A 14508-nucleotide genomic window follows, 5' to 3' on the forward strand; every position below is an offset into this window, starting at 1 on the left:
AAAGCTTAAATCTTGAACACAACCATCCATTGTTGACTCCAACGAAGTCAAGGCTTTTTCGATGCAATCGTAGCCTCATCAATGCACATGCAAAAAAGAAACTTGATATAAATGATCGAGCGGGAATCAAATTGTCCAAAAATTATCAATCACTTGTTATTGAGGCCGGTGGACATGAAAATGTGACATTTATAGAGAGAGATTGTAGAAATCATATTCAGAAAGAAAGAAGATTACGGCTTGGAGATGGGGATGCTGCTGCTCTTCAGAATTATTTTATGAAAGTGCAAGCGGAAGATAATAGATTTTTCTTTAGTATGCAAGTGGATGATGAGGGACGACTAAAAAATATCTTTTGGGCTGAGCCAAAAAATAGGGAAGCCTACAAAGAGTTTGGAGACGTTGTTACATTTGACACCACATATCTTACAAATAAGTATGACATGTCATTCGCTCCGTTTGTAGGAGTTAATCATCATGGTCATTCTATTTTGTTTGGGTGTGGATTGATTTCAAACGAAGACATTGAGACATGCACATGGTTATTTCAAACTGCAATTGAGAACGTTTTCCCCAGTACTCAACATCGGTGGTGTTTATGGCATATACTTAAGAAGATTCCAGAGAAGCTAGGGGCTATAAAGAATATCGCGACATTAGCAATGTGTTGCATTGTGCCGTTTATGACTCTCAGAGTTCTGCAAAATTTGAGGAAACTTGGCACCACATGATTGTAGAATTTGAATTGGGGGGAAATGAATGATTACAGGGTTTATACAATGAGTGGCATCGTTGGGTGCCTTGTTATCTTAAAAATAGTTTTTGGGTAGGAATGTCAACCACTCAACGCAGTGAGAGTATGAATGCATTTTTTTATGGTTATGTTAACTCGAAAACTACTTTGAAGCAGTCTGTGGAGCAATATAGCAATGCATTAAAGAATAAAGCTCAGAAAGAAGTTGAAGAAGATGCTCAGTGTTCTTCCCATCAATTGCCATGTGTAACATCTTATACGATGGAGAAGTAAATCCGAGATGTGTACACAATTTCGAAATTTCAAGAATTTCAACAAGAGTTGGTTGGAAAAATGTATTGCGAATTTGTCAATTCCATGGGTTGTGAATATATAGTTATAGAGGATGTCAAAGTTGATACATGGAAAAAAAGGACCTTTTTTTAAGTATATTGTGATAAAGAAAATAGTGAAATCCATTGTAGTTGTTCAAGGTTCCAATTCAGAGGAATTCTCTGTAGGCATGCTATTACGATCATGATACGCAACGACATGGAAGTACTTCCAGAAAAGTTTATCCTGCGGAGATGGAGAAAAGATGTGTGGAGATGCTACAGTAGGGTGAAAACCAGTCATGAGCTACATAGCTGCACAGATGAATAAAAACGATACGAGAAGATATGTGTTAGTTTTACAGAGGTTGCAAATGTGGCTGCAAAAGATGTGGAAAGTTATAATCTTGTTTTGAATTGGATTGAGAAGGTACGGGTAGATCTACCGGAAACGATTCAGTGCGGAGGAAACGATGTAACTGTTGTTACAGGCCAAGGAAGTTGTAGTAATAGCGTGGGAATTGAAAAAAGTACGTGTTGTAGGAAACGATGTTGAGACAGTACGTGATCCAGTCGTTAAGCGTCGTAAAGGTTGTCCACCTTGTCAAAGAAAAAAGTCGACTAAATTTTCAAAATCTAAATCAGGGCGTTCTAATGCAAATGTTAGTTTTAAAGTAAAATAATTATAGTAAAACAATTTATTAATGGTGATCAAATGTTGGTTTTGTTGACTTTGCGGGATGGACATGTAAGCGATCGAGTGGCAACTATGATCCCAACATTTCAAAATCTTCAACAAAGTTCCGTTGATAGGAATATGTACCCACATGGAGTTATGGACTATTCTAATGTAAGTTTTTCACACTTTATGCGCAATATTTATAAGTATTATCATTTGGTTCAAGTTTCATTAATATATGTTTGTTTTAGGGCCTTATGAACTTGCATAATATAACTAGAGATAATGTTTATCCAACAGCTACACAAAATTCTAGCACAGTAAGTAGTGATAAAATTTGTATTTGCTCATCTTATGTAATTTGGTATTTGTTCATTTTATGTACTTTAACATCTTTATTATAACAAGATATTTATTTTTTTATAATAACACCCACAACTCCAGCCCCAAGTGCATGGACATTTTCAGCAGCTGCCTTTTCAGCAAAATAATGAATACGGAGTTAATAGGGAGTTTGGAAGTGATTTCGAAGAATAGCATTTTCAGTGCAATCATTGAGCTTGTGGATTTGATACATAGACTATTTATCCGCTAGTCATGTGGCTGCTGGTTTGATTCAGACTCTTTTACTTGCAATCAAGGTTGGACTTGCTTTCTTGGTGATGCTTGCTATTATGTCCTTTAATGGAGGTGTGTTTTTGGTGGCTGTTGCTGGTCATACTTTTGGATTCTTTATTTTTGGCAGCAGGGTTTTTAATAAATCACACCCCCTCCAAAAATCTCTGATCTTCCTCCCATGAGTTGTTGATACAATTAATGGTTGATTACTAAGAGTTAAGTATGTTCTTGAGTTTGGCTTTGTAGTTTATCTTGTAACTCTTAATTTCTGTAGAAATTGAATATGAAGAAATGGTATTGTGGGTGAGAAATTTTTTGCAGTTTTTATTGATTTTCAGTTTCTGGATTTGAGAAATTTAATTGCATATGATGCAAACGTGGTTATGCGGAAGAGATTCCAAGAGGGATTTTATTTGGTTATTTTTTCAATTGCCTTTTGCTATGTTGTTGTCAATAACAGACGCTGGTTATTGATGAAAGCTTTTGTTGTGTTTTAAATTGGAAATTGTAGCCACACCAGGACCACTAAGACTTTTACTTTTCCAAGTCACCAAAGGTAAAATGTTATGGTGTTCTCATATGCCTTAATTTCCAAAATTAGATTTCGAATTAGGAGGATTCTTTAACTTAATTTCCAAGCTTTTGTTGGCTTGGGTGTTTGATCGACATTTTTTTTATTCTTATATATATTCGCATAATATACTATTTACAGGCGTTTTTTTATCACTCAAGTAAAAATTGAGATCATGAGTTAAGTATACAATTCATGATACATTAACATTCATTTCATGGAATATATTAGTTAAGTATACAATTTAAATATAATACATATTACAATTGTCATAATTATTTGTGGGACATATTTTACAATAAGACTTAAATCTTGATGCGGTCGTCTTTGTCGAAGTTCTTTCTCAAACAACTGAAATTTAAGAGACAAGCACTACATTTGATGCCCCAGCCTGCGAACTTTTCCTAATAAGATGTCAATTTTGCTCTCGTTCATGCTTCGATCTTCCATCCCTCCAAAGTCATTACATTCACTACTTTTCCGATCATCATCCCATTCAAAAGCCCCACATCCTTTGCACTTCCAAAACTTACGATTCGGATTTTCTCTCGTATGTGAAATTCGTAAGACCTTATTACTATTGCTGCATTTTTCACAAGCTTTCACCCGTGTTCGATTTTCACTTGTGCTGCTACAAGACATAATGATTGAACAATTTCTCTACAATATAAACAAATAGCACAATCATTGTAGCACAAATATATACAGCACATAATGGCAATTCCCAGCACAAAGTTATAATAATTCTTTTATCATCCAATTTCCAGCACAAAGCCATCTCAATTAGCCCCTAAGACTACAAAAAATGCAATCCCAAATCAACCTATCCGAACTATATATCAACATAATTTAACAATTTCTAGCAGCAAGTTTTAACAGCAGATAAACTTCCAACAACAACTCATCCCAAAATCAGCAACTCATCAATCCCAAATCAACCTATCCGAACTATATATCAACAGAATTTAACAATTTCTAGCAGCAAGATTTAACAGCAGATAAAATTCCAACAACAACTCATCCTAAAATCAGCAACTCATCAATCCCAAATCAACCTATCCGAACTATATATCAACAGAATTTAACAATTTCTAGCAGCAAATTTTAACAGCAGATAACTTCCAACAACAACTCATCCCAAAATCAGCAACTCATAACTCACAACACAATAGCATTTTGCTAATTAAACCAATTACCTCCGCGAATTGATTACGACGGGCTACAACTATCGACAGGGCAGACAGGGAAAGAGAAACCCAACGAGATGCGTGAGAGAGACCCACGACGAGAGAAAACCGAAAGAGAGAGCAGCGAGATGCGCGAGAGGCCAGATGAGAGAGACCCACGGCAAGAGAGAGAGCCACAGCCGAAGAGAGACCCACGCTCGAGAGAGAGAGAGCCACAGCCGAATAGAGACCCACGCTCGAGAAAGAGAGCCACAGCCGAAGAGAGACCCTCGCTCAAGAGAGAGAGCCACAGCCGAAGAGAGACCCACGCTCGAGAGAGAAAGAGAGAAAATCGAAGGAGAGAGCAATCCCACGATCCGTTTTGTGAGGCAAGTGTGTGAGGCGAGTGTGCTAGTTTTGAAGCCACAGTATTTTCTTTTATAGTTAGCACAAAACGAACCGTTTTGTGCTAACTGTGGTGCTAAGCGTGGTGCGTTTCTCATTTTCCTTATTTTTTTGGATCTAGAGCAGATATAAATATTTATTTCTTTTTTGGATTCGCATCTACAGCAAAAAATGTGGATCCATGAAGGATTTAGAGCAGATGCGGATCTTGATTTTTATTATGGATATGAATATGGAGCATAATAGATCCAACCAACATTTATCTCGTTGCCATCCTAGTGCTTTTCAAACCTCATTGTTAAATAAACCCATTAAATAATATTGAAAAACTAATGCCTTTTTATTCCAAATAATAATTTCTCTCTCTAGAAACCCATAAATGTAGTTTTGTTTTGCTTTTTCTTCTCCTGCCACCATTCACTAATTTGTTGCTGATTTATCTAAAAACTCATCCTACCAAATTCGATTTTTGTAATGTCAAGAGCCAATTTTGGAGAGTACCATTTGCATAAATCTGGAGAGTATTGAACTTCAAAAGATATCTTTTTACGTGTTAATTCATGCATCTTGAAAGTAATCCATTTTATCTTGATATTAGAATGAGAATATTGATGATGCAAAGAATTTGCGAGCCAAAAAGAGAGAGAGAGAGAGAGAGAGTCTATAATGTGTATGTGTAGGATGAGTGATGATACAACCACAAACTCTTGTACAAACTAATGTGGCATTAATTCATTGGTTGAATGAAAATATAAAATAATATAAATAAATCATGTGGCCCAAGAGATATTTAATTCAACCAATGAATCAACGCCACTTCCGTTTGTACAAAATAAGTTTATACAAGAGCTTGTGGCTATATCTTTACTCGTGTAGAATTAGGTGTGAGTAAAAAAGAGTTTTGTTTTGTTTTGCTTTTTTTTTTTTTTCAAAGAGAGACACAAGAATTTATATTTTATCCTTCATTATAATTGCTAGAATGAGTGATTTTATAAAATCAGTGAAGGGATGCCAATGGTCCCATTTAAATTATTTTATGATTAATTTTTTTCTTCTAAATCTTAAGGATGGTGAAAACTATTAATCATGATCTAACATGTTTTTTTTTTTATTTAATGCACACACATAAAAAAAATTCAAAGACAAATACCTAAATTTTAAGAAAATTTTACTTCTTACTATTGAAGTTAAACCTTGATCTAACCATAAGTTCACAACAAGCTCTTGGTAAAGCAAATACTAATATAATATTTACTAACATCAAAAAGTAAAATTACTTTAAAAATGCCAAAAAAAAGCAATTTTTTTTCATTAAATGCAATAAAAAATGCAGCTATAACTATAATCGAGTTAAATTTGAAAAATTCAACAAATAAAAATTATTTATTTTTGACCTTTTAATTTGAGTTAATTTTAGTACTTATTTGGACCATGTTGGGCTAAACCAATCAGGCCGCAAAGGCTCAAGCCCAACAACACTTCGGGAATTCTATTAGGTTCAGGGTCCATTCCCAAACTTAGAGGAAAGCGAACAACATTAACTAAAAGAAAATCGAATAAAATCAATAAATAAGAAATTTTTGGGGGCACCTATGTTGCAACAGTTGCAACATACCACTACTTTTGTCTTTTTGTAATCTAACCATTGAATCCAAGATAAGAATGGCAAAAACAAATGCAACGGCAAGGATGTATTTACTTAAGTTATTTTCATTGGAATCCCTCTTGTTTTTGAAGTATCAGAAAAAAAATATAATTATTATTATTTTATTTATTGGTTTAGTTGTTAAATGATATGAATAAGGAAGAAGTAGAAAATTTTAAGAGAACTTTTATTATTGATATTAGACAATTACAATGCATGATTCAATACTCATTTATAAAAGTCACAACCCCATAAATATAAAATGAAGTCTATGTTTGCTTCCCAACTTCAGAAAGATAAATCCCTTTATTTATTTCATAAATTCATAAATATTTCATAATTATCTAATTATTACTATCATTTCTAAATCTAATCTCATTATTTAAAATTTATTGTTAATTATATTTAATTATTATTTTTATATTAATTATTAATATATAAATATAATATGATATAATAAAATAATATTATAAAATAATTTATTTTTAATATAATAATTATTATAGTAAAAATAAAAATATTATTTAAATATATTTAATGTTTCAATTAAGGCAAAAGTTAGCACATTGTTGTGAATTGTATAATTGACCACAATCCAGCTTTCAAAACTTCCAAACATAGGTAAGCAATAAATTAATGTGAACAATATTATAACAATACACAATACTTTGTTACAAACTCATTCTAATGGTGCATTTATTAAATAAAAATCGAAATGAGCTGAAATTGTAATAAGAAATTTGAATCAAAATAAGTTGTTTACTTGAGCTGTAGGAATCAAAATCGAAATAAACAACATTTTCATTTATGTGTTTACTTTATTTTAGAATTGGAATAAACTATTATAAGTTACTAAAATACCATTGTTAATCCCTAATATTATTTGTATATATTACAATTAAAACAATAAAAATAATAATAATAATAAAACTAAAAATAATAATGATGACAATAATATTAATTTAGCACAAAAAATTAATAAAATTTAACAATAATAATAATAACAGCAACAACAAAATTAACTGAAATAATAATATTAATAATGATAATAATTAAAATAATAAAAATTATTAATAAGTTTTAATAATAATATTATTAATAAAATAATAACAACAATAATTAATCATAATTAAAATAATAAATTTAATATATTTTAATAACAAAAATAATTTCAATCGTAACAAGATAATATTAATAATAATGAATTAATTACGGTATAATAACAATTAAAATAATAAAAGTATTGAATTTTAATAATAAATAATGACAGTAATAATCATAAAGAATAATAATAATTAAAATAAATAAAATAGTAAAATTTAATAGTAATAATATAATAATTGATATTAATAATAATAATAACAATAATAATTAAAATTCTTTTCAAATACCATTTTATCCCAATAAAAGACTTATATGTAACATTTTGTAACTTCTGGTGTCTATTTAATTTTTCATAAAATATAAGGTGGTGTAGTGTAATCAGCTGCATAAGGTGGTATGTTGCAACTGTTGCAAGACAGGCGGACCCGAAATTTTTTGCTAAAAACATTGACAACAATTTCAGAAAGCATGATGTCTCTGCCACTCTGGGGCCAAATGTTTGTTCAAATGGTCTCCAAAAAGAAGCTTCTTTGTTCATTCCCAACGGACCTAAAATAAATTCTCTCTCTTTTCCACACTGAAAGTGCAATGAAAATAAAGCAATCCCATTTTGGCTTCATCAACTTTATCCTTCTAAGGTCTCATTTCTTTGTTTTCTTGTCAATCACCCATCTGGGTTGTCCTCAATTTCTTGTTTTTAGTACTAAAATCACTTTTTTTATTGTTTATTTTTATTGTTGAAGCTGAGTTTGTAGTTGGAATTTTGTGGGGTTAGGGTTTATCTTTGTGATAATGCCTAGTTCTGGTCAGGAGATGCAAGATCAGAGGTATGGACCACCTGTTGAATTATTATTATGATTATTTTGTGATTTGTTATGGGGTTTATTTGCTCATGAAGTTTTTGTTTTAGTTATAGTGATTGTTGTTTTATCAATTGTCTTTCAGTTAATTTATTCTTTTTTGAGTGTTTTGGCTAGGATTCTATTGTTGTTAGTAGATAAGAGAATTGTGGAAAAATAAATTAATTGCAATTTTGAATATAAAATGTGATCTGGGTTAACTGTAAATTCATTTTGGAAATTCTGTAGAATTAATATATTCTGGGAAGTGACTGGGTTATGGTTCCTTAGCCCAAGAAAGACATGGAGATTTGATTCATTAATTGTGAATATAGGTTAAAAATGTTAATCTTTAAAGCTTCTTCTTAATCTGCTTTGCAGTTTTCTTTTTGACTTATTGTTTCTTATGAATTAGGACAAATTCCGGCATGGAGGATTCTAACACAATGACGATTGAATTTCTGCGAGCACGCTTGCTGTCTGAAAGATCTGTTTCAAAAAGTGCAAGGCAGAGAGCTGATGAACTGGCGAGAAGGGTATGCCGTGAATTTTTTTTTTTTTCAATTATGTCTTTGCCATTACATATACTGTTTGAGGAACCAGTCTTCTCTCCCTTCCAAAGTTTGCTTCCATGATACTTATAAATGTGAATTATATAAATGGAATAGGTGGTAGAATTGGAGGAACAACTAAAGCTTGTCTCGCTTCAAAGAAAGAAGGCTGAGAAGGCAACGGCTGATGTTCTTGCTATTTTGGAGAACAATGGGATAAGTGAAATTTCTGATTCATTTGATTCGGGCTCTGACCAGGAAACACCATGTGAGTCGGAAGTGGGTAATAATTTCAATAAAGAGGAAGAGAACTCAGTTGATTCAAAATTTAGAAGAAATGCATCTGTGGAACATTCTGGATCTGGCAATGATTTTTCTCCGGTGCCTCATAGAGGCCTTTCTTGGAATGGCCGCAGGGGCACTAAGCAGTCCCTTGAGAAGTACAAGGATTCTTATTTAAGAAGAAGGAGTAGTTTTGCATCTACCGGTTCCTCTTCCCCAAAAAATCGTGTAGGCAAGTCATGTCGTCAGATAAGACGGCGAGAATCAAAGTTAGTGTCTTCTATTCTTTTTGGGGTTGCATTCTATCAATAATGTGATGCCATTTTTTCCTCTCTTGTTCTTTAAAGCTCTATTAAGATTATCAAACGTGCAGGTGTTTTGTCAGTATTTTGATAGTGAGCACCATACGATAAACGCCCATTTGCTAGTTAAACTTGTAATACTAGCATAGGAACTTATTCCTAACTTTGAAGGCCAAAGAATTCTTTATGTTGTCACAATTTTCTTTGCCGGCTTTACGTTTTGTCACATGATATGGATAACCATAGAAAAGTAATTGTAATTTTATGATTGTAATATTTATGAGCGTTATATCCCATTTTCAGTGGAAGATGATAGTTTGGTTAGGGAATTTTTTTATTGAGCTTCATTTTAACTTCTTGTCTTTGCATCGTGGATCTGCTCATAAATTCTACCTATCCATTTTAAACCATGTGTTTTCATATAATAATTTATTAGATGTTTGTGTTGTAGATCTGCAGTTGAGGAGCTTAAAACGGAACCTGTGAAGGTTGATTCTCAAGAAAATGGAGGTGGCACCTCTTTAGAAGTTGATAGGAAACCTGAGGTCTTGAGAGGATCTGAAGCTCAGGAAGAGCAATATTTAGGAGAGGGTTCAGATTCAGGTTGCTTTGAAAATGAGAAATTGGTGACCGGTGGTGGCATAGACTTTAATGGGTGTGGAGGAGACAAAGATATGGAGAAGGCACTAGAAGATCAAGCACAACTCATTGGAAGATACGAAGAAATGGAAAAGGCTCAAAGAGAATGGGAAGAGAGGTTTAGAGAAAATAACAGCAGTACTCCGGTATGCTTACTCAGAACCTATAAGATTCGTAGGCATTTGAACTTGCTTGCTTTATCTTAATACCACTGGTATGCCACATGTGAAAGGAAAGATTTTTGTTACTGCTGAAATCAAATGCTCAAATGGACATTTTAGTGTGATGACAGATATTCCATCGTTTACAGTTATGTAGCATAATCCAGCAAATTGCATCCTTTTGTACACCCTTTTATATTTGTATTCAAAAACTTAGATCTAGTTTCTCCAGTTTCAGCCAAAATTAAAATAAAGGGGTGCCATGAGGGTTTAACTGAGTGGCTAGACCCATAGTTCGCTCCCATGAAGTTTGGGCTTGAGCCCCCGATGGACACCTATCCCCTAAATGGGTGTGATAAATTGCATCTTTGCCTATTGCTTTTCATATACATATGCTCGAACTCAAGATCTAATGATTCCATGGTTAAAATCTATATTAAAGAGAGGAAGCCCATGATGGTTAGCTGAATGGCTAGACCCATGGTTTGCTCCCATGATGTTTGGGGTTCCAGCTCCTAGAGGAGCTGCTTCCATAAATAAGACTAGATTTTACTGAAGATAGGCCCAGATCTAATGGTTTGATGGTTTCAGCCTGTATAGAAAGAAAGGGGCCTCCTGATGGTTAGCTAAATGGGTAGACCCATTGATTGCTCACATGAGCCCAGTTATGGCTCAAAATGGGCTTATACATATGGGCCGTGCTAGTATAGCATTAAATCAAGGCCAGGTTTTGTAGCAGATATTTTAACTAAATGTCAGTAATTTAGAAAAAAATACAAGAAAGACTGGCATGGGAATATCGTTTAGAAATGAATCCTAAGTGAGGAAAACACTATTTCTGACTTATTTTCTGATCTGCAACTTTGGAAAGCATGATCAGAGTTATCTTGTAGGATACTATTTTGTTGCTTGCAGAATACTAGTTATTACGACTTCTCTATCTGTTATAAAGAACAAATATTGGTGATATTAACTGTTTTATGTTGCTAAATGTGGGGGGGCGCTTGCATGCCATCGGGTTCTATGAATAATGAAAATTCTGAGTGAATCTTGCTTAGAAATATATTGCAGATAGTGCTGTAGCTGGTGATTTTAGGAGATTTGTTTAACCTGCATACTTGCGGAAGTGTAAATGCATTTAGACAGAGGCTGAGTGTGCTTTTGTCCACTATTATCATGTGATTCATGTTTTGCCATGTAATGTTTGTGCCTTAAATAGTTTCTTCAGTTCTTTTTCCCTTCTCCTAAAATCATTTTCTCTGCATGTTAACATTATGGTCTCTTGCTCATAAATTGTTCAGGATTCTTGTGATCCGGGGAACCAATCGGATGTAACTGAGGAAAGAGAGGAGAGCAAGGTACAGGTTCAACGTGTTGCTGGGACAGTTAATTCTCAAGTCCAAGAGGCTAAAACAGAAGTTCATCTTTCCAATCAATTGTCTAATACTAAGTCCAATGGGTTTCTGCCTCCACAATCAGGGGATCAGAAGTGCAGCAGCACCCCTGCATCTGAGCCCCTAGCTCAAGATTTTGCATTTACTATGTCAAACGAAAAGCAGAATCAGGAGAGCCTGGGCAACAACCATTATGTACCTTCACATAGTTCCCATCATCGTCTACATCCACATGGCTCCCCTGAAAACCAGTCATCCCAGACTGTTTCATCAAATACAGGCAGCAGTTCCAGAAGAGAAGTTTCTGGGAGTCAAAGTGAACAGTATGCATTGGTGCCGCATCAAACATCCAGTGGGTTCAATGAAGTGTTGGAGGCTCTTAAACAGGCAAGGTTATCGCTACGACAAAAAATGAGTAGTTTGCCATCGACAGAAAGTAGATCAGTTGGAAAAGTGATTGAACCTTCTCTTTCTGCTAGTACAGTCTGGGACAGGGTGGAGATTCCAGTTGGATGTTCTGGACTTTTCAGGGTACCAACTGATTATGCTGTTGAGACGTCTAAAGCTAACTTCCTAGTTTCAGATTCTCGACCAAGTTTGGCAAATTATAATCCCACAAGTGGTATTGGGTTAGTTTCTGATGATCAAACTGTCAGCAATTCTTTAATGGATACTAGGTCCACATTTGCTGCAGATAATTTTCGGCCAACTAGGGATCTATTTCTCACTGGGCCTTCCACTGATACAAGGTCAAGCTATTCAGCAGAAAATCGACTTCTCACCAGGCAATACAGTGATACACGATCGAGAGTATCTATGATGAGACCATCCTTTGATAGTAACTTAGATGCTGGCCTGCCCTCATTCAGGCAGTACATGTACCCCAATTTTTCCTCGTATCCCGACCAGGTGCCACAGGTACCAAGGAATGAAAGATTATCTACATTCCTTCCGGGTAGGTCAGTTGAGATGTCAGTTGAGATATCTCCTATGCTGGATGCCGGTCTCTCCTCTTCCAGTCAGTCTGCAAACCCCTACTTTTCCTCATATCCTGACCTGATGCCACAGATACCCGCTCATGAAGGGTTGTCTACATTGCGTCCCAGCAGGTCAGCTGGGATGCCTCCTGCTAATCACTTGCCATTTCACAATGATCATACCAGACCATATATGTACAGATAGGTGATGGAGGTTAAATTATTAAATTGTTAGGCATACTTAAACTTGCTTTAATATTGTACCATTTAATGTATGATCTCTTTGAATCATGGAGTCTCTGGGTGTATAAAGCAGCAACCATATTCATATTCATGTATGTTTGTCTCTTGCTTTTTGTTGTAGCAATATAATAAATATATTATTTTGTACCTGATCAACAATTTAAGCAGTCATCAGTTTTGTTCCCTTTTCTTGTGTCCATTCCACACTTTAATTTCACAGCAGAGAAAAATTCTGAACTTACCATTCAGACACGAGTAGTGCTAGAGAGAGGGAAGCACGAGAGAAAGACGAGAGAATTTTGCTCTCTTTCTTTCTACCCACTCACTCTCTCTCTATCCTTTTTTTCATTGTTTCTCTCATCTTTCTCTAGTGTTTTTCTACACCAAGTATTTTTTTTAAGACACAGGGTTGGACACAGGGTTGAAATTTAACGCTCTGTGGGACCCACCATTTAGTAACAAAATAAAGCCAAGGCTATGTTTGACCTGATCTACACATACGTATCATTGAAGTCTATTTGACTTGGAAACGGAAGCCAAGTTTAAAGAAATTCTATTGGAAGGGACAGATTGCTTTCTATTGAACCCAAAATACATAGCGATGATTTGGCAGCACAATGGTCAAACTGTCACCGTATATTATGTTATTGCTGGAATCAGCCAGGATAATTTTAACATAACGAGTCAGCACCGCGTAGCTTAATTAAAATGACTTGGTCATTTGCTTGTAACCTTCAATAATAAGAACTCACTTTTGATTGCTCCACAAGTATCCTTTCTCCTATGAGTGCATCTATATACATATAACATCAAACGCTAAGCATTTCATTATCAATTTTCTCATAAAGCCCACATACACTAATCATCTCAATTAGCAAAAGATCACATATATGGCATCGACAAGCAGAGGGGGCTACCAATTTTTGGGCATATACGATGATGATATGTCAATACTTGAAAGTGGTTTGTATAAGAAAAGTTATGATATTGGTCATAGCGGTGGTAATTTTCATCATCATTTACATGATGATGATGATGATGAAGATCAATCAGGAGCTGCTGCTGCTGCGGGCAAATCAAATGATAATATTGATCCAAGGTTGCTTATGCTGTTAAAATATTTCAGGGAGTTCTATGCTCGAGAAGCCGAGTTATTCAAGAAGGTTTTCCCTGGAATTCACGAAGAGTTTGCTGAGGCTTTCAGGAAAATTGGTGCGATGTTATCCCAAGTGAAAATGCAACAAAGCCGAGTGAAGACTATGCAAAGAAGCTTGAGCCTTGGTTCACACCGTACACGAGGCATAGGCGGTGGCGAGCCTCCGGGGAGGCTTCAACGTTTCAAGGTCCGCACGGTGGTTGTGGACGGCGGTATTGGCCAGGGCCAGGGTGCCGCCGCCGGCAGCGGGGACCAAGGTGGACAGGGCGATACCAAGTCTATTAGTTCCAAATAAACTTAATTTTCATTCTTATGCTTTATTTTTTTATTTTATCCTCGAGTGAAAGTGAAATACTTCAAGCCTTTAGTTGTTGCTTAAGGATGATGTACGTATATTATTATTATTATTATTTACGAAGTTGTACATGATATTGTGAAATCTTCATAATCAAGCTTTTGTTATTTGTTGTACATTTTTTCTGTGGACATGTAAAATATCATGGATTTGCAATTGCAAGTTAAGAAAGAAAATTGTCCAAGTACGTAACTAAACTTCATTATTTTTTTTTTAAATTACTTATTAGTAATCTATATCGCTTTTTCGATTAAATTAAGTTGACTACCCTAAATATAAATCGATGAGCAAAAATAGAAAAAAACTAAGGAAAAAAAAAAGATATTACAGAAGTAAATGCTCTTTACTCGCTAGAG

General features: G+C 34.6%; 2 protein-coding genes and 1 long non-coding RNA gene across 4 annotated transcripts; 2 read left to right on the top strand and 1 right to left on the bottom strand.

Annotated features, from left to right (window-relative positions):
• Positions 1-3113: 3113 nt before the first annotated feature.
• On the bottom strand, positions 3114-4504 carry LOC102630934 (uncharacterized). The gene is made up of 2 exons (XR_372692.4): positions 4130-4504; positions 3114-3593 (listed from the first exon to the last, which is right to left on the bottom strand). It is a non-coding gene; the product is annotated as an uncharacterized LOC102630934 (long non-coding RNA).
• A 3204-nt stretch (positions 4505-7708) lies between these two features.
• LOC102610545 (uncharacterized) lies at positions 7709-12800 on the top strand. 2 transcript variants are annotated; one of them, XM_006492127.4, is made up of 6 exons: positions 7709-7891; positions 7997-8080; positions 8508-8628; positions 8761-9194; positions 9679-10012; positions 11329-12800. In XM_006492127.4, exons 2-6 carry the CDS (start codon positions 8046-8048, stop codon positions 12601-12603), a joined length of 2199 nt encoding a protein of 732 aa, XP_006492190.1. In that variant the 5' UTR covers positions 7709-7891; positions 7997-8045; the 3' UTR covers positions 12604-12800. The 2 variants fall into 2 exon arrangements, with proteins under 2 accessions (XP_006492190.1, XP_015380599.1); XM_015525113.3 differs by having other exon boundaries at positions 7710-8080.
• A 592-nt stretch (positions 12801-13392) lies between these two features.
• Positions 13393-14268, top strand: LOC102610852 (uncharacterized). The gene has a single exon (XM_006492128.4). The coding sequence runs from the start codon at positions 13532-13534 to the stop codon at positions 14090-14092; it is 561 nt and encodes a 186-aa protein (XP_006492191.1). The 5' UTR covers positions 13393-13531; the 3' UTR covers positions 14093-14268.
• The last annotated feature ends 240 nt before the right edge of the window (positions 14269-14508 follow it).

Source organism: Citrus sinensis, chromosome 4 (assembly GCF_022201045.2).
Source record: "Citrus sinensis cultivar Valencia sweet orange chromosome 4, DVS_A1.0, whole genome shotgun sequence".
In the NCBI taxonomy this organism is placed as follows: Eukaryota; Viridiplantae; Streptophyta; class Magnoliopsida; order Sapindales; family Rutaceae; genus Citrus; species Citrus sinensis.

Excerpts from the sequence above, each read along its gene's own strand:
- LOC102610545 (XM_006492127.4), top strand. The coding sequence starts at position 8,046 with ATGCCTAGTTCTGGTCAGGAGATGCAAGATCAGAG. Across the intron at positions 9,195-9,678 it reads ATAAGACGGCGAGAATCAAA|ATCTGCAGTTGAGGAGCTTA; the intron begins GTTAGTGTCTTC and ends TTTGTGTTGTAG. Across the intron at positions 10,013-11,328 it reads AAAATAACAGCAGTACTCCG|GATTCTTGTGATCCGGGGAA; the intron begins GTATGCTTACTC and ends TAAATTGTTCAG.
- LOC102610852 (XM_006492128.4), top strand. The coding sequence starts at position 13,532 with ATGGCATCGACAAGCAGAGGGGGCTACCAATTTTTGGGCATATACGAT.